At 37.1% G+C, this 20044-nt stretch overlaps 1 protein-coding gene across 1 annotated transcript in view; it reads left to right on the plus strand.

Moving 5' to 3' along the window:
• The first annotated feature begins 257 nt into the window (after positions 1-257).
• The window catches only part of HIF1A (hypoxia inducible factor 1 subunit alpha), a 51391-nt gene continuing 31604 nt past the window's right edge, over positions 258-20044 (plus strand). Inside the window, exon 1 of the mRNA XM_057730897.1 lies at positions 258-599. Coding sequence (XP_057586880.1) covers positions 565-599 — 35 coding nt within the window. The 5' untranslated portion in view covers positions 258-564. The remainder of the gene's footprint in view (positions 600-20044) is intronic.

The following is a 20044-nucleotide window of genomic DNA, read 5'->3' on the forward strand; positions in this document are numbered from 1 at the left end:
GTGAGCGCGGCAGCGCTTCCCAGCTGTGCCTCAGCTGACAGCCTCCTGATTGGCTGAGACGGACGTGGGCTGGGGTGGGGACTGGCCGCCTGCGTCGCTCGCCATTGGCTCTCAAGGAACCCGCCTCCCCCTCAGGTGAGGCGGGCTTGCGTGAGCGCGCCCCGGGCTCCGCGGGCGGGCGCGCCCCCCGACACTCCTCCCGCGCGCGCGCCCCCGAGCGCGCCTCCGCCCTTGCCCGCCCCCTGCCGCTGCTTCAGCTCCTCAGAGCACAGAGCCGCCTCGTCTGAGGGGACGCGAGGATCGCCCTCGCCGCCGCTTCGCCCAGTGCGTCGGGCCGGGCCCCGACAAGCTGCCCCAGGGGAGGCTCTTCGGAGCCGGACCTGGACCCCTGCGATTGCCGTCTGCTCTCCCGCCTCTGGTCTCACGAGGGGTTTCCCGCCTCGCGCCCCCCACCTCTCTGGACGTGCCTTTCCTCCCCTCCCCGCGTGTGGAGGGAGCCAGGGCTTAGGCCGGAGCGAGCCTGGGGGCCGCGGGCCGTGAAGGCATCGCGGAGACCGATTCGTCATGGAGGGCGCCGGCGGCGCGAACGACAAGAAAAAGTAAGCCCACTCCCCCCTCCAGCCGCGTTCTCCGCCGGCGCCCTCGCCCGCCCGCCGGCGGCGGCTCGTGGCCCGGCCTCCGCGTTACGGGGGGGCCGCCTTTTTGTTTCTGCCTCCCTCCCCTCCCCTTTCTCTCCCCCAGCCTCGCCGGCCAGGCTCCCCCGCTGTCCACGTCGCCATCTTGTCGTGGGGGGTGGGAGACGCGTCGAAAGTGCTTTCAGGGGCCGGGGGCTGGGGGCCGGGCCCTGCTCGCGTCCCCTCCCGGCCGCCCGGGCCTCGCAGCGCCCTCCCTGCCCGCCTCAAACCCCCAGCCTGCCCGGTGCCCCGCTCCGGGTGGACTTCCTCGAGCCTGAAAACCCCGGGAAGAGAAATGAGCTTGGTCGCCGACGCTTGCACCCGAGCTTCCGCTCCTTCCCGCCCCCATCCTCTCAGGTTCCATTGAAAACTCGGCCCCGGGGCGGCCCCTGCATGCAGGTCCTGGCTTCCCTGTGGGCTCGGGGCCCTGGGTTTCCGACCCAGGGGCTCGCGTAGTTGGATGCGATCTGGTCCTGCGGTTGTCCGGCCAGGCGGGTGTCTCTGCCTTTGTGCATTTGGGATTTGCCGCGATGCTAACTTTTTAGTTTGCACGTGCAGGTTTGGTTTGGTTTTGTTTTAATCGCCTCGAAAAACTTGCCCAGAGCGAGAGTAGAAGTAACGGGAATTTAGAGAAATAGCCACGTATTATTGAGAACATCAGAATTGGATATTTGTGTTTCTATCACCTGTCAAGAGACCGCAGACGTTATAAGTGAGTTATATGCGTCATTCATTCTTGGAAATAATTTAGTAAAAACGTAACGGCTGGCTAAATTCAGGTAAACACTTCTAATGAGAGTGAAAAAAAAGTGTATGATCAGAGCAAATGAAATGCAGCACTAAAATGTTGCAAAGTTTTTAGGCAGACCTGTCTTATTTTCCTGAAATTGAAGTATGTTAAAATACACCTGAAGTAAATAATCATCCTGTTAGAATTTAATGCAAGTTTTTAAAACACCTTGAAGCTTGAGTCTTAAGTGGTACATTATAGGATTAAGAATTATGAGTCCAACCAGTGGAATTAAGTGACCCCCCCCCCACCTCTTTTTGGTCCACTCTGCTATTTTAACCTTTGGGGAAATTATTTTAAGGAATTGAAGATTTATGATAAGAGTTCTGGTTAGTAGCCTGGCTTTAACTGTTAAGTCCTTCCACTCTTCTGGGAGAGATTAACTGCCCTAATCAGTATCAGCAGAAGATAAACTTGTTTATGTTCTTGCTCTTTTGTGGATTCCTTTTTGGTCTTTATCTAATAGAAAGCTAAGTTCTCAGTTTGTATACAGCAGAGAAAGTGCATATAAAATTCAAAAAGTGAGTAAACAGGTCTAGACTTAATTCCAAGAGTTGCCAGGAATTAATTGCAATTAATTTTGCAGAAATGATTACAAGGTTTTTGATGAAATGATGAGGCTCCTATATTGTAAACCTAAGGCACATCACCTCTATGCATTGCCAATATTCTGTCCTTATATGCTGAATCATATTTAATATCGTGCCTGAAGTTATGCACCAATCACTCCCTTTATGTATGCAATATTGTAGTCATTTCTGCGTTGCAGTTCGTCAGTTGAGAAGAGCATAAGCAGCTTTAATATAAATGAATTAGCCACTGTACTTCATCTCCAAGTCTAAACTAGTTCTTAGATTTTCCTCACCCCCATTTGTTATTTTCAAAATATTCTTAATTGAAAATTTAGCAAACTCGGATCATATTTAGTGTTTCATAATACAGAGGTTCTTATAACTGAAAAAGTAAGTTAAACACAATAAATGGTGGCAACTCAACAACTTTTAGATGCTGTTTGTTAAACATGTCTTTTTTAATCTTTTCTAACTACTAGTTTTGGAACTTTTTGACAAGGTAACTGAAAGATTGAGGGGAACAGATTTTTCTCCTTAGAATTTTTCCATTTTAAATGAACCTGTAGAGTGCAGGTGGGGGAGACAAATCTGTCTTTTTTGAAGGAGGGCTAGGAAATGCAAAAGCTGAAGGATTGGAAGAAATCTGAACGGAGGTTGGGTATGGTTATAATAGATTTAACATAGGGAGTTTCATATTGATTCCTTCATAGTAGGGATTGGACTTAATAGCACATTAATACTGATTTTTAGATTTCAGTGGAATGTCAAGAGGTTCACTGTTTCCTTTCAGGTTTCAGGCCAGACTCCTTCAGACATAGTTATTGGATCATTAAAGTAAATCTCTGAGAATGAACATTCCTTAACTTCCTTCTTTAACTTGGTCCTTAAAAATCAAGAAGCTCTCATTAACTAGTAAACTTTTTTCTTGTGACAATTTTACTTTGATTTCCTCTTCTTTGAAGAGGTTGTCTGGTGGTTAAGAGTTTAGGATTTGAACCTGACACCTCTGAGTCCAGCCGTTTCACTTGTTAGCTTTGTGAGCTTTGGGCAAGTTACTGAATGCTTCTGAGCCTATTTCCTTCTTTTGAAATTATGATAATAATAGCCATTTTAGTGGTTATTGTGAAGATTAAATGAGATTATGCCTAGTGCTTGGTTTAGGAGTCTTGGTAACATTATATACTTGAAAATAGGTGTTCCTGTTAAAGTTTTAGTTTAAACTTCGACAACACTTAAAAACTCTTTTTTGCAAGTCTTTCCAAATATTTATTTGTATTAGTTCCTCCACTCCCCACTTTCTTTCCTATATCTCCTAAAAATGAAAAGACTATCATTGGATCCAGAACTTTAAAGAGGATTCTTTTCAGTTAAAACAGTACATCCCTGGATTATGTTGGCATCTAGCATCAGTTATTCTTGAGCATCTGATCTACTGGTTACCCTAGGCCCCCTTTTTCACATTTCCTTATCCCCTTGTTTCTTCCCCAAATAGGCTACTAAAAATTTGCTCTGGACTTTAGAGTCTAGAGTCATAAACACATATACTAGTCAGATAGTTCATTTTATCAGGGTATTTGCAAGGCACTGCAGTCTTAGGAATGGCAGTAACTTAAAACTTTTTTTTTTCCTTTTGATGCCACAGTTTGGAGTAGACAATTTTATAAATATTAATTATTGCTCGATATGATATGATGAGTTGATAAAATATTTGTGGTAAAACATATGAACCTACATAGTAGAAGAACTGTCCTTTACTTATGAATTTCTCCAGAGGTAAGATCATTCATTGGCTTTTATCTCAAAGCAAGACTTCAAGCCTGTATTGTTTGTCTGATTTTTGTATCTCAATTTGTATAAAATTTATATTAGTGCACTCTTCCATGTTTATGTGTTTACTGAACTATCATTTTGTTTTAGGTTAAGTGTGGTAGTTCATTCCTGTGGTCCACTGCAATGCATTTTGTGCAGTTTGGATAACATCTAGTCTTTCTACCTAGTGACTTCCATTGTCTTTGCAGCTCTAATGGTGTTTGGGCTCAAGGTAGAGATTTTGTGGTTATATTCTATTGTTGTATGTTAAGAATGGTGTGTAGGAGGCTGAGGTGGATTAGTCTCTTGACTGATTTTTTCAGAAAAACTGGTAATAGGTTATTATGTTTGGTGGTGAAATAAAAAACTTACCATGCATGGATGTTAAAGATTTGGGTTAGAGTACTGTGCTTATTTATAGATATGTCCTCTTAAAATATAATTTAAAAAAAGTTAGATATTTAAAGTACTATATTCTTGTCTGAGATTTTTAACATAGATCTGTTTCTCAAGTAGGAGAAAATTATCTTAAATGTGTTATTGGATTAGTTTTCTATTAAATTGATTTTAATTCATAAAAAGAATGCTCTTTTTTCCTTCCTTCCTTCCTTCCTATTTTCTTCCTTCCTTTTTTTTTTATTTTAAACATTGGGACTAATTATTCAGTTGGTGGATTTTACCCAGTCTTCTGCTATTTGTGGTGGATGTGTTGTGTATGTTTTGTGCTTAACTAGAGGGTTAGAAAAGAATTTGAAACTAAGGTAAGCCAGTCTTCTTGTTGCTCAGTATTTTTGGTAAAGGTATAATGATAATTTTTAAACTTACTATAGGCTTTGGAATTTTAAAGATAATTGTATCCCTGTCTCTTGGAGCATCAAAAATTAACCATTTTATATGTGCATTGAGTTTTATATTAAAACTCATATTTTCTGTAGTAAAGAATAATAAACCCATATCTGTTTGCCAGACATGACCCTTTTAGAAAAGAATAATATATGAAATCTAAATCTATAAAAACAAACTCTAAGTGATTACCTCATGACTTCCCCCCCCCCAGCTTTTGAAGTGATTGTGGGGTTTTTTAAGTTGTGGTTTTAAAAAACAACATAAAATTTCCCCTCTTAACTATTTCTAAATGTACAGTTCAGTAGTGTTAAGTGTATTCACATTGTTGTGTAACCAATCTCCAGAACGTTTTCACCTTGTAAAATTGAAACTCTGTAACTATTAAACAGCTACCCCCAATTTCCCCCTCTTCCTACCTCTTTTAATTATCATTCTACTCTGTTTCTATGAGTTTGAATACTATATAAGTAGAACTATACAATTTTTGTCTTTCTGTGATTGATTTATTTCTCTTAGTATAATGTCCTCAAGATTCGCCCATGTTGTAGCATGTGTGAAAATTTTTTTCCTTTTTAAGGTTGAATAATGTATACCACATTTTATTTATCCATTCATCTTTTTTCAGTGGACACTTAGGTTGTGTCTACAAAAATAATTAATAAACAATCTATAATAGAAATAGGAAAGGGTTTTATTTGAACCAAATTGAGGACTATAGCCCAGAAGACAGCCTCCCAGAGTATGCTGAGAAACTGCTCTGGTGAAGCATGGTTTCAGCACAGTGTTATGTCTTGTCAGAACAAAGAACATCAAACAAGTCAGGGATACATTCCTTCAAGGTTTCCAAAAAAACCCCCCAAAAACCCCCCAAAACAGATCAGCATGTACACAGCAAGTCAGTTTGGCCTTGGCATCTGGGAAGGAAGTCTTATCATTGAAGGAGTACCAGTTTTGGCGTCCCAGAAAGGGAGGCATTTAATCTTTATTTTTAACATGGACATTCTTTACTTCTGGTCAGTGTGCCCTTTTCTTTAATAATTAAAGCAGATGTGTAGTGTATATTTGGTAGGCCACAAACAGTCTGTTCTAGTTAGCATAAAATTTAAGTTAACTCATGTATAAGCCAGAATAATTTCCCCATACTTCAATATGTGAAAATTTCTTTTATCAACTGCTTCTGCTTGTTGACTGTTGTGAATAATGATTCGATCAATATGGGTATCTCTTCAAGATCTTGCTTTCAGTTATTTTGAAGTATGTATTTCAGTATACCCAGAAGTGGATTGCTGGATCATATGGTAACTCTTGTTTTTAATTTTTTAAGGAGCTGCCCATGCTGTTTTCTGTGGTGGCTGTACCATTTTTACATTTCCACCAACAGTGCACAGGAGTTCCTATTTCTCCACATCCTTCCCAACACTTATTTTCTGTTTTTATGGTAGTAGCCATCATAATGGATATGTTGAAGTGGTTGTGTTTTTAAAGGTTTGTTTGTGGGTAATTAACCAACTTAAAACTAACAACAGAGAATAGTCACTGGAAGCTTTATCAGAAGTGAGATTAAGCAACTCTAAAATGAGAATTAATTTTTCTAGTGACTTAGAAAGATTTCATGTGCCAGTTCTTTTTTACAAAAATACTTACTGTTCAAAATGGTCTCTACCTGTTCTATTGTCGATAAAGTCCCATTTCGTTAGTAGCTTTGTTTTAAAGGACTTAAAACAGTAATTAAAATGACATTTTTATTAAAAAAAAAAAACTATTCCCAAGATGTTAACTTTTACTTCTGGTGATCTCACCTTTTATGAGTGTCTTCATTTAAAAATTTCACTTGGTTATAATATTAAACATAAAGATTATTTCCAAGTATGATTTTTAAAATTTATTGTTTTGTAAATGGGACATACTTACTGTAGTTCTTGTAGTTATACTGAAGTAATACTAGTTGTTTTGAAAGACAATATATTTCAAGTGTCTACTAGTTAATATTGCAGTTTTCACTCATTAGTGACAGTTCCCTGTGCTTCTCCACTTTTCCTAATAGTTTGTGAGAATTTCTTTTTCCAACTGAATATTACTATGGTAAAAATACACTGAAGGTTTAAAGGTAGAACGTTAAAGTCTTTGAGTTGGAATATATTTCTGTTCTTATATGTAGATCTTTTCTTGTGAATTCAGATACTAAGCGAATTTCTTTAAAGTGACCCTGTCTCCTTTTTTTCAGTTAACAAAGTTGAAACATGTTTCAGTGAGCAAGATCACAAATAGACTTAATTCGGAACTTGTGATGTAAAAGATTACTGGCATACAGTGACCTCCTAATAAGTATCTGAATGAATAAGTGAAACAAAGTAACTGAATGAACAAAGAAAGCAGAGAAGGATTTTAAGATTTTTAAAAGGATTTTTTGGAAGTCATTATTGCTCTTCTGTGTCGCACTTTTCATAAGAATTTTTCTCATGCTGGGGCATCTCTTGTGCTACTTTAGAACTTTCTTGAATCTTGAATTTTAATTTTTTGTCACTTAAAAATATTTATAGTGTCTATTAAAACCAGGTTAGAAAACACATTTTGTTAATAAGTATAATGATGTGTAACATGTACTGGCCTTGAAAATAACTTAGTACCCTATTTCAGGGTTCGTTAAAAGTGAGTGCCTGCCAGTTCTATATATTCAGAACACCAAGTAAAAAGTTTACCAATAGGCATATGTGTATGGCTGCAGAAAATCAGTAGGTAAATGTGGAAAATATCTTTACCCTTGTTTCATCTTTAGCAAACATTTCTTAAGTCTACTCTAAACTTCCAGAAAGTTTAGGCCAATTTATTTTCTCCAGCAGTATTTGAGAGTGCCCTTTCCTTGTACTTAATCGTCATTAAAGTTTGTTTTTAATATGAAACACTGGCAGTTTGTAAGTGTGTTAGGATTATTTTTATTGCAAGTGATGAAACACAGCTCAAACTAGTTTGAGGGGGTTGGGTGGGGAGGTTGTTACTAGCTCACACAATCTAGCTTTGGTTTAAGGGACAGTTAGACCCAGAGTCTTAAGTGATGTCCTTAAAATGTAATCTCAGGCTTTCTCTTGAATATTACTTAGTTTATATTTTGCTCGATTTGCATGTTGGCCCCATTCTGCCACTGACAGGCTATTAATATGATATGAAATATGGCCCATGCCTGCATCCATACAGTTTGTGATGATAAAAAGAAAAAGAAAAAAAAAAAAAAAAAACTCCCTCTGTCTTCTAGTATCCACATATCAATGTCCTGGATGAATGCCAGTTTGCCCTGCTTGGACTATTCATTTTTAACTATGTCAGTGGGGTTCCCTGATGACATGAGTCAGATGTCTTTTTGTAGATTACTTGATTGTATTGATGTAGACTATTAATTATCTCCTTATACAGGACTCTTGATCAATGCTGGTATGCTAATGAATAGGCTATAGGTTTTGTTGCAAATCACCTGAATTCATATTCTACGGAGTTTTCTATCAAGCCTAGATGGTCTACAACTGTTCTTGCTATGCCTTTCGAGAAGCTTAACACCTCATCTCTGGGCTAGGGTTTTCACTTCATTTCTTTAAGAAAGATGTAGTAATGACTGACTAATGGCCAAGAGCTTTGACTCTAGAGGCTGGCTGGCTGCTTACTTTGCCACTTAAGCTGTGTAATCTTGCACAAGTTGCATTACCTCTCTGGGCTTCACTTTGTTTATCTGTAAATCAGGATAAGAATAATTGCCTTTTAGGATTATTGTGAGGACAAAAGAGATATTAACCCATGTGGAACACTCATAACAGTTCTTGGCACAAAGTAAGGGCTTAATAAACTGGAAACCATAATTATATTCATATTATTATTATGTTTATTAAATTGTTTTCAGAAGCGTTTCACTCCCTTGAAGTCTCACAACATTATTTAGAAGGCTTGAAGGACAGTCTGACGAAGGCTGATGTCCTTTTGAGCCAAACTATCAGTGAACATATGATAGTGGTAGAATGGTTAATGTTGCTTTTCCTCTATATTGATATTTTTCTATGAATGTCTGGCCTTTGAAAATTAAATGAAGATACTTTGTTTTGTTTTTTGTATATATATGTTATTCTAAAATAATCATTTTTCTACGGTGAAGATAGTAAACGAAGAAAAATATTCTCAAGGATATTTATTTGGCTGTTAGAGGATAGGAAATTAAGAAAGGCTACTTTTCCACGCTCTTTTGGTGTCAAAACTTCACTAAATGTCTATATAGTCTGTTTGCAGAGAAGAGTTGGAAATTACCTACCTTTGCAGTTACCATAGCTAAAATGTTTAAATGAGTTATGTGTCAAATCAATGGAGCCTTCATTGTGAGTGGAGGAAGGGATATTTTCTTAGAAAATATGAAGAAGTTGATTTATTTCAATGGTTCAAAAAAAATTTTCAACCCTAGATGACTACTCTAGCACCTAACCACCATGGCCTATAACAGATTATTGCACATTCATTTATTTAGCTGATATTTGTGCATCTGATTTGTCAGGCAGAGCAATGAATTGTTGATGGCTTAGGCCATAGTTGAATATTCAGTTTTGGGTGTTAATTGATTCATCCATTATGCATTCTGTCTTTTATTTTTTAGTACAGTGTGATTTTAAGTTTGAGGTTCTTGCAAAATAATTGAGTTTAGGGTTTAAGTTTTATTAGTTTAATATCAACCATCACAGGAATATCTTTGATAATTATGTTTACAAATTTGCCAGTCTGCTGTGAGAATTTTCTTAGACACACACAAAAAGCACTCTCACAAAACCACCTATTCATTTTTGCAGCTTTAAATGTTAAAAAGTTCTTTATTCCAGTATTTCTCATCCCTGACTAATGTTTAGATCTCTTTTGGAGCAAAGTAATCTTGTGAACCTTTGAGATGTACCCAGTGACCTCAGCCTGAGTATACCACATTTAAAAATGTAACCCTGTTCCTTTTAGTGATCAGTTGGTACCAATTTGATCATAAACAAATGCAACCTCAAACACAGGAAGTTTGTAACAAGAATAGAGACCTATATAGAGATCTTCTAGATGATCCAGAACATGCTTTTTTTTCTTTTCTTTTTCTTACATTGCCACCGAAATGAGAATACAATTTTAAAATTCTCATAGTTTTACCTTCAGTATTGCTTTAACTCTATTGAGCAAGCCCTGTCACGTTGTAACTCCCACTTATTACTCTCTGGAATTGCATAAATTACCAACTCTGCCTTCTGTGCGACATCCTTTTCAAATATCTGAAGGTAGTTATCATGTCTCTTCCTTCTATTCCTAAGTAAAAACATTCTTAAATTTCTTTAATCTTTTAATTTAAAAATTATATGTTAAGCATCTGATTTGTGGAAAGGCATAGGCCATATTAGATACATAGGCATCATTCCTAGGTGGGATCTGAGAGCTGCCACTTAGTAAAAGTAATACTTATCATCTTTTTATAGACAAAGAAACAGGATCAGAGGGTTAGTTGAAAATTTATTTGGTAGCATTGGATAGGATGGATTAGTATAGGTGGAGAACCAAGACGTTTGCTACAGAAGAGCTTCTCTTGTCATCATTTCCAGAAACTTCATCATGGTTGGGGTTTAGAACTAAATAGGAAAAAATCTTCAGGGTATGATTTTTGTGTGTATATCTTCATTCTGATACATGTGATTTTTTTCCCTGCTATATAAGAAAGAACTTGATTATTATAATTTATGTATCTTGTTATATTTAAGCAAATAATTAAGGATACATTTTTCTAAACATACACATGCATGAAGTTTAATGTCCCTGACCTTGATTTCCAGTCTCAGTTCTCTATTACTATCAGAAATCATATGATAAGGGAAACAGAAAGGCATTTACACGCTGAGAGGGAGGTAATGCAAAGGGAAAAGAGTGGTGGAGTAGGTGATGTGATTTCGGGAAAGCCATTAATACACAGTTGTTATTCATGGACAGTAAGTCTCAATCCTTTGATGTTTGTAGCATTCATAAAGAATTTAAAAGGTCATTTATAAAAAATTATTTCAGAGAATTGGAAGAACATCGCACCATTGTCACATTTTTCATTTGGTCATCTTTAAAGCCTAATTATGCTCTGATCTTTTTGAGGAAAAGTTACTGGTTTTTATTAAGCACACGCTTTATTACTGGTCTGTCATTGAGTTGTACTTCTAGCTTCTTATTCCCAGCAGTTGTACTTTGTTCTACATGCTGTTGTCCAACCCACTCAATTCAGTGTTATGCCTGACAAATATAGTTGTTATGGTATGTGTATATAGTTGTAGCTACAAATAACTTTTTCTCATTTTTCAAGTTTGCTGGCTAACCTATTAAACTTCTGCTATAAGACCTGCTGATGATTCTCAAACTTCTGTGGCTTAAGAATCACCAGGGTGTCCAAACACATGTGGACACCTTATCTTTGACAAAGGAGGCACGAATATACAATAGAAAAAAGACAGCCTCTTCAATAAGTGGTGCTGGGAAAATTGGACAGCAACATGTAAAAGAATGAAATTAGAACACTTCCTAACACCATACACAAAAATAAACTCCAAATGGATTAAAGACCTACATGTAAGGCCAGACACTATAAAACTCCTAGAGGAAAACATAGGAAGAACACTCTATGACATCCATCAAAGCAAGATCCTTTTTGACCCACCTCCTAGAATGATGGAAATAAAATCAAGAATAAACAAATGGGACCTCATGAAACTTAAATGCTTTTGCACAGTGAAAGAAACCATAAACAAGACTAAAAGGCAACCCTCAGAATGGGAAAAAATAATTGCCTATGAAACAATGGACAAAGGATTAATCTCTAAAATATACAAGCAGCTCATGCAGCTTAATACCAAGAAAGCAAATAACCCAATCCACAAATGGGCAGAAGACATAAATAGACATTTCTCCAAAGAAGACATACAGATGGCCAACAAACACATGAAAAGATGCTCAGCATCACTAATCATCAGAGAAATGCAAGCCAAAGCCACAATGAGGTATCACCTCACACCAATCAGAATGGCCATCATCACAAAATCTGGAAACAACAAATGTTGTAGAGGGTGTGGAGAAAAGGGAACTCTCTTGCACTGTTGGTGGGAATGTAAGTTGGTACAGCCACTATGGAAAACAATTTGGAGGTTCCTTAAAAAACTACAAATAGAACTACCATATGATCCAGTAATCCCACTCCTGGGCATATACCCAAAGAAAACCATAATCCCAAAAGAAACTTGTACCATCATGTTTATTGCTGCACTATTTATAATAGCCAGGACCTGGAAGCAACCTAAATGCCCATCAACAAATGAATGGATACAGAAGATGTGGCATATATATACAATGGAATATTACTCAGCTATAAAAAGGGATGAGATGGAGCTATATGTAATGAGGTGGATAGAACTACAGTCTGTCATACAGAGTGAAGTAAGTCAGAAAGAGAAAGACAAATATTGTATGCTAACTCACATATACGGAATCTAAAAATGGTACTGATGAACTCAGTGACAAGAACAAGGACGCAGATACAGAGAATGGACTGGAGAACTCGAGGTTTGGGAGGGGGCGGGGGGTGAAGGGGAAGCTGAGATGAAGCGAGAGAGTAGCACAGACATATATATACTACCAACTGTAAAATAGTCAGTCAGTGGGAAGTTGTTGTATAACAAAGGGAGTCCAACTTGAGGATGGAAGATGCCTTAGAGGACTGGGGTGGGGAGGATGGGGGGGACTCGGGGGGGGGGAGTCAAGGAAGGGAGGGAATACGGGGATATGTGTATAAAAACAGTTGATTGAACTTGGTGTACCCCCCAAAAAATAATAAATAAAATTAAAAAAAAAAAAAAAAGAATCACCAGGGTGTTTAATTAATATAAGGATTCCCAGGTACCCATCCCCAGAGATTCTAATTTGGTGAATTTATTTACCATATATTTACCAAATTCACTCCCCATAGGATGGCACTCAGGAATCTGTAAACTTCACAAGCACCCATAGATAAAATACAAACCTTGAAGAGCCAGGAGTGCTCATCAGAATCATCTGAAAGATTGTCTTTTATTTTTTATTATTTTTTAATTGGACTTTATTTTTTCTTCCAGTTTTATTGAGATATAATTCACATAAAGCACTGTATAAGTTTAAGGCGGACAGCATAATGATTTGACTTAGATACATCATGTAATGATTACTACAATAAGTTTACTGAACATTAATCATTTCACATGCATACAAAATTTTAAAAAAAGAAAATAGGTTTCTCTTGTGATGAGAACTGTTAGGATGTACACTCTTAACAACTTGCATATAACATTCAACAGTGCCAATTTATTAATCGTGTTGTACATGGAAGATTGTATTTTATACCAACATGCCAAGCCTACAATTTGAATTTCCAGGATTGGGATCTAGGCACAACTATCTGGGGGGAAAAGTTCTATTGGTGATTGTGATGCATACCACAAGTCAACCAGTGGTTAATCTAGTCTAAGTCCATATTGTATTTTATAGTTACCAAAGTCTAAGTATTTGGCAATGTTAATGTCTTGGAGTCTGGATATGTTTCTTGTGTTTGTAAAGCATTTGGGCAGATTTTTAAAGAGAAGGTATTTAGTAAAAAATTTTTGAGTGTTAGTAAACAATCTTTTACTTCTCTGGGCATTTTTGAAGGACACATAACAAAGTACTTCTGTAGAGCAGAGGGGCTCAAGGTATTCTCCAGACCAGCATCTTTGGTCTTACCTGCTAATATATTAGCATTACAGATTCTCAGGCCCCATCCAGCCCTTCAAATTGGAAACTCTGTGAGGGAAGCTAAAATTTGAGAAGCTCTGACTTAGAGTAATAGCTTCACATTTTTTGTTTAACTTATCTAGTACTTTATATATTGTAGGGATCAAAGATTATTTTGAGAGGCTCAATATGAATTCTGAACCAAGAAAGTTGCATTTTAAATCACTAGTTAAGAATAATCTAAAAACAAAAACATATTCTTTTCCCAAATAGAACTTCAGTACACAATCATGTGAACAGATGTAAATCTATTAGCTAATTAATAAATTTAATTAGTGCATAAATAGAACACTTACATAGTAATGCTATCTCAAATGTGATACAGATTTCATTTTCAGAATGTACCCTCTACTTTAAAATAGTGACTCTTTTTTCCCCTATTTATTTTACTGTAACATTGGAAAATCAAGTGTTAAGACTAAGCATTTTTGTAAGGTTATTGGAAGGGGAATAATCCATCTTTCTCTAATTGTGGACATTTAAGGGATCTTAAGTTAGTAAGTTAGTAAAATAATGGTCATCTAAACCAAGAAATGTTTAAGTTGCTTTCAAAACTAATACAAGTATATGTATTCTTATTTTACTTATAGTAAATGTATTCTGTTTTGTGTTAGAAACAAACTGTTTCATCTGTCTTTCATGAAATGATGAATTTTCAAAATCCGGAAATTAAGTTAGAATGAGAAACTGAAAATATTGAATTATATTGCTTACTCAGTTTTATTTTCCATTCCTTGAAAAAATTATGATCATTCTTGCTTTATTTCAAAATGAAGAAAAAAATTAACTTGTTTTCAGTTAGTCTTTTTGGAAAACAAGTTTAAAAGTTAGATGACTACTTCTTTCAGATTTTTTTTGACAAGTACAGGTGCACCAGTAGTGTTAGTGTTAGTTCAGTGGTGAATTTTTCTTAACAAAATAATCTGTGATCTTGCCATCTTGAAACTGCTATTGTTAACATTTGTAAATTTTGCTGACAATTTATATCATTGTATCTTTCTGGTTTTATCTGTGCATTCATAAGTTATGCATTTATTTATATACATACATATCTGTTACATAGAAAGAAATAGATTCATACTCAAATTTTGTTATAAAGCCTGCTCTTTTTGCATACACTGTATTGTAACATCTTATAAATTAATCTTATACAGATTAATTTTTGTAGATTTTGCCTTGTCTTCTGATGCTGCTTAGTTTTATGGGAAGATTATTTCTATGGCTAATGTTTTGTCAGTTGGGGATTGACCCTAGTAACTACTATTGAATAACAAGAAACAAAGATATATTTGTCCTAGAATATAAGCTCCATAGGGGTAGGAACTTGGTCTGTTTTGTTTATTGTACTGTGTCCCATGCTGAGAACAGCATCTGTCTCATAGGAGATGATCAAGAACCATTTGTAGACTAAATGAATACATTCTCTAACATGAGTATCCTAAAGGTTCATTTTTTAAAATTTATTGAGAGACATTTTTTCTGGAGAAAATTATTATAAATAATAGCTAACTAGAGTCCCTCCCATCGGGAAGCACCCATAAGCCTCCTAGATACCTTCGTCCACAAGAGGGCAGACAGCAGTATCAAGCAGTATCTGCAGTATTTCATCTTGTGGAACTGAAAACCACAGCCACAGAAAGATAGAGAAAATAAAGAGCAGAGGACTTTGTCCCAGATGAAGGGACAAGATAAAACCCCAGAAAAACAACTAAATGAAGAGGAGATAGGCACTCTTCCAGAAAAAGAATTCAGAATAATGATGATGAAGATGATCCAGGGCTTTGAAAAAAGACTGGATGCAAAGATTGAAAAGTTTACCAAAGACCTAGAAGAAGTAAAGAGCAAACAAACAGAGATATGCAACACAATAACTGAAATGAAAAATGCCCTAGGAGGAACCAATAGCAGATTAACTGAGGCAGAAGGGTGAATAAGTGACCTGGAAGACAGAATGGTGATAATCACTGATGCAGAAAAGAATAAAGAAAAAAGAATGAAAAAAACTGAAGACGGCCTAAGAGACCTTTGGGACAATGTTAAACGCACCAACATTCGCATTATAGGGGTCCCAGAAGGAGAAGAGAGAGAGAATGGACCTGAGAAAATATTGGAAGAGGTTATAGTTGAAAACTTCCCTAACATGGGAAAGGAAATAGCTACCCAAGTCCAGGAAGCGCAGAGAGTCCCAGGCAGGATAAACCCAAGGAGAAACATGCCAAGACATATGGTAGTCAAATTGACAAAAATTAAAGACAGAGGAATGTTATTAAAAGCAACAAGGGAAAAATGACAAATAACATACAAGGGAACTCCCATCAGGTTAACAGCTGATTTCTCAGCAGAAACTCTGCAAGCCAGAAGGGAGTGGCATGATATATTTCAAGTGATGAAAGGGAAAAACCTACAACCAAGAATACTCTACCCAGCAAGGATCTCATTCAGATTCGATGGAGAAATCAAAAGCTTTACAGACAAGCAACAGCTAAGAGAATTCAGCACCACCAAACCAGCCCTACAACAAATGCTAAAGGAACATCTCTAAGTGGGAAACAGAAGAGAAGGACCTACAAAAAACAAAAACAATTAAGAAAATGGTAATAGGAACATACATCTCGATAATTACCTTGAATGTAAATGGACTAAATGCCCCAACCAAAAGACACAGACTGGCTGAATGGATACAACAACAAGACCCATATATATGCTGTCTACAAGAGACCCACTTCAGACCTATGGACACATAGAGATGGAAAGTGAGGGGATGGAAAAAGATATTCCATGCAAATGAAAATCAAAAGAAAGCTGGAGTAGCAATACTCATATCAGATAAAATAGACTTTAAAATAAAAAATGTTACAAGAGACAAGAAAGGACATTACATAAAGATCAAGGGATCCATCCAAGAAGAGGAGATAACAATTATAAATATATATGCACCCAATATAGGAGCACCTCAATATATAAGGCAAATGCTAACAACCATGAAAGAGGAAACGCAAGGCAGAAATAGAGACACAGGCATAGAGAACAAACATGGACACCAAGTGTGGAAAGCAGGGAGGGTTGGGGGGGAATGAATTGGGAGATTGGGATACCAAATTGTACACTCTAAATATATGCTGTTTATTGTCTGTTAACTGTGTCTCAATAAAAGTTCTTAAAAAAAAATAATAGCTAGCTAACCGTCCTGAAAATGTAATTTATATTTAATTTGAAATGTCAAATTTTTGATGTTTTTTCATGAAGAGGAATTTTTTTTAAAATTAAACACTATTGAAGTATTCTGGTTTTGCAGCAATTACCAGATGGAAAATATAACAGCAAATCCTATTTATGATGAGAATACCCCTAATAATACAAAATACTTGTCTAAAGGTAATCCCCCCTTGTAAAAAAGCCAATAAGATTAGAAATCAACTTAATGAAAACTTTCATGTCTTAATGATAATAATTACAACACTTTCTTGGAAAAGATTGTAAAAAACAAAATGAATCAACTTCATGTTTCCAGCTGGGCTCAGAAGACATAAAATAAATGTGATAAAGGTGTTCATTTAATTTGTTAACAACATTATAACTCATGCATTTTCCTGACATAGATTGCAGTGATAAGGGAAGTAATCTTAAACTTAGATCTTCTTTTTAGCAAATTGGTATTATAGTTTTTCATTTCTCTCCCTATGCTGTAAATCTCTTCTCTGTCAAGATCACTTACTTCACAACAAATGTATATTAATGCATATGTGTGGAATCTAGAAAAATGGTATAGATGTTCTTATTTGCAAAGCACAAATAGAGACATAGGACAGATGTATGGATAGCAAGGGGGAAGAGGGGAGGGAGGAATTGGGAGATTGGGATTGACATATATGCACTGTTGATGCTATGTATAAAATAGATAACTAATGAGAACATACTCAAGTAGCACAGGGAACTCTACTTAATGCACTACGGTGACCTAAATAGGAAGGAAGTCCACAAAAGAGAGAATATATATATATGTATAGCTGATTCATCGTGGTGTACTGTAGAAACTAACACAACATTGTTAAGCAAGCATATTCCAGTAAAAATTAATAACAATAAAAAGAAGATCACTTACTCTCCTTGGTGATGGTATTGGTGCTATTCACTGTTACACTGCTTGGTGAATTTTCTTTCTTTTTTTTTAGCTTTTATTTTCCCATTCTAACTTATATCTAGTATGCTTACTTATATTTGGACTCAGAGAGGTTTTGTTTTTTTTGTTTTTTTTTTAATTTCTTGGCTGTGTTGAGTCTTTGTTGCTGCTCATGGGCTTTCTCTAGTTGCTGCGAGCTGGGGCTACTCTTCATTGTGTTGTGCAGGCTCCTCATTGTAGTGCCTTCTCGTTGCGGAGCACAGGCTCTAGGCACATGGGCTTCAGTAATTGCAGCACACGGGCTCAATAGTTGTGGCTCACAGGCTCTAGAGCACAGGCTCAATAGTGGTGGCGCACGGGCTTAATTGCTCCGCGGCATGTGGAATCTTCCCAGAGCAGGGCTCGAACCCGTGTCCCCGCGGCATGTGGAATCTTCCCAGAGCAGGGCTCGAACCCGTGTCCCCTGCATTGGCAGGCAGATTCTTAACCACTGCGCCACCTAGGAAGTCTGCTTACTTTTATTTGAAAGTGCATATCCAGATAATCACAATAGATCCAAATAGAATGACTTGTTCATACTACTGACATTGTTATGCTGTTTAATTATGATTGCAATCTGTAGGATCACAGTAGTGCTGGTGAAGCACAAATTCAGTGATCCCGAGAAAGAATGTTGAAGGGGCAGTTAACCTTCTGTGGATTGAAGTCAAAGTCAAATAGCAGATTTGGGCCAAATATTAAAGCCACTTACGCACATGCCTACTAAGAACAGAAAAATGAATGAGGCAGTTTACTGCCTCCAGGAAGCTTTAAGGACTGTAGAGGAACATAAATATAGCAAAATAACCAGTGTGGTCAGATCTAGGGGAGACAGGCAGTTTTGGGAGACAGAACAAAGACAAAGTGATGATGGAATTGAATCTTGAAAGTTTCTCACATAAATTTACCAAGTTACATATTGGAAAAGATACCACCAGAGAGAGTGGGATGAGGTGAGCCAGAAATGAATAAAACATTATGCTTTTGAGTAACTGCAATGTGGCTGAAGAAATGTGGGAAATGATGAAGGTGAAGAGATGGGCAGTAAACTAGATAAAGGAGGGTTTCATCTGAAAATAATTAGACTTGTCCTGTGTATATTTGATGGGATTTTAAACAGGACATAATACCAGAGTTCTTATTTTGGAGGTATCATTGTGGTAGTAATTTGAGGGCAAAATTAAGTGAAAGTGACAGTGAAGATTAGTTCAGTCAGTGTTTCCTAAATCTCACTGTATCATGTACATTTTGGGAGTTTTAAAAAACCCAGATTTGGGGACCCTGCTTCAGATCTATTGAATCAGATTTACAAAGGTAGAGCCCAGCAGTTTGAAATGTTGACTGTCCCCAAGTAATTACCATGCAGCTAGACCAGCTAGCATTTGGGAATATCGCATTAGGTAACAATTTCAATAGACTGAGTGGGAGGCTGGCTATGCTCCATGAGGGCTGTTCTGCTTATCACTCACTATATATTCCTGGTACCTATACAGAGCATGGTACTTGATAAATGCTCAATAAATATTTATTAAATGAATAGTTCTTGAATGAAGGTTATTCTGAGGTTCAGGAAGGCCACTTCCCATCTAGTGTTTTGGTCCTCTAAAGAGTTATGATAATTAAGTGAGCTAATACATGAAAACATTATATGTATGTGAAAGCAATACACAGTGCCTGTCACATCGTAAGTGTTCAATAAATGTTAGAAGTAGGGGTGGAGTTCTCTTCATCTTTTCTCTCATGGTACTTTGTGCAAATAGGTTTCTTGGCAGTTTGGCTTATACCTGGCCAGATCTCCTGAAGTATGCAGATTGGTTTTACTTTGGGGATCTGAATGTTAAGCAAATAATAAAAATGCCAACTGTAGTAGCTAAGATGTTCAAATTAAGTACAGAGATGCTCCTCTGTACAAATTAAAAATAAAGTCTAGTGGGAGTATATGAGGTAGATTGGATTACTGATTCTCTCCCCTTAGTGGTTGGCAGTACCCATTAAAGGTTGCTTTGCTTTGAAGAGGTAGTTGGGCAGAAAGCATCGCCATTGTAGATGCCTTTTAATTAGAATCTTGGACTTACAAGCCAACTCCAGGAAGGAGCCTTGAGTTCCTCTGAATAGCTTAGGGTCAGGTCCTAAATTCCAAAACCAACTCCTATACCTCTCCTTTATGTCTTTGGAGATGTGCAGGAGACCAGTTTTGAACTTTATAATAATGGCCTGGACTTACAAATACTTATCTTGGTAATTAAAATGAATTTCTAAGCGGCAGCATAGTCTAGTGTTAATAGCATGGTTTCTAGAGCCAGACTGCTTAAGTTTGAATATAGGCTTACCATTTATTAACTGTATAAACTTGGGTGAACTATTTATCCAG

This window comes from Hippopotamus amphibius, chromosome 4 (assembly GCF_030028045.1).
Source record: "Hippopotamus amphibius kiboko isolate mHipAmp2 chromosome 4, mHipAmp2.hap2, whole genome shotgun sequence".
Classification (NCBI taxonomy): Eukaryota; Metazoa; Chordata; class Mammalia; order Artiodactyla; family Hippopotamidae; genus Hippopotamus; species Hippopotamus amphibius.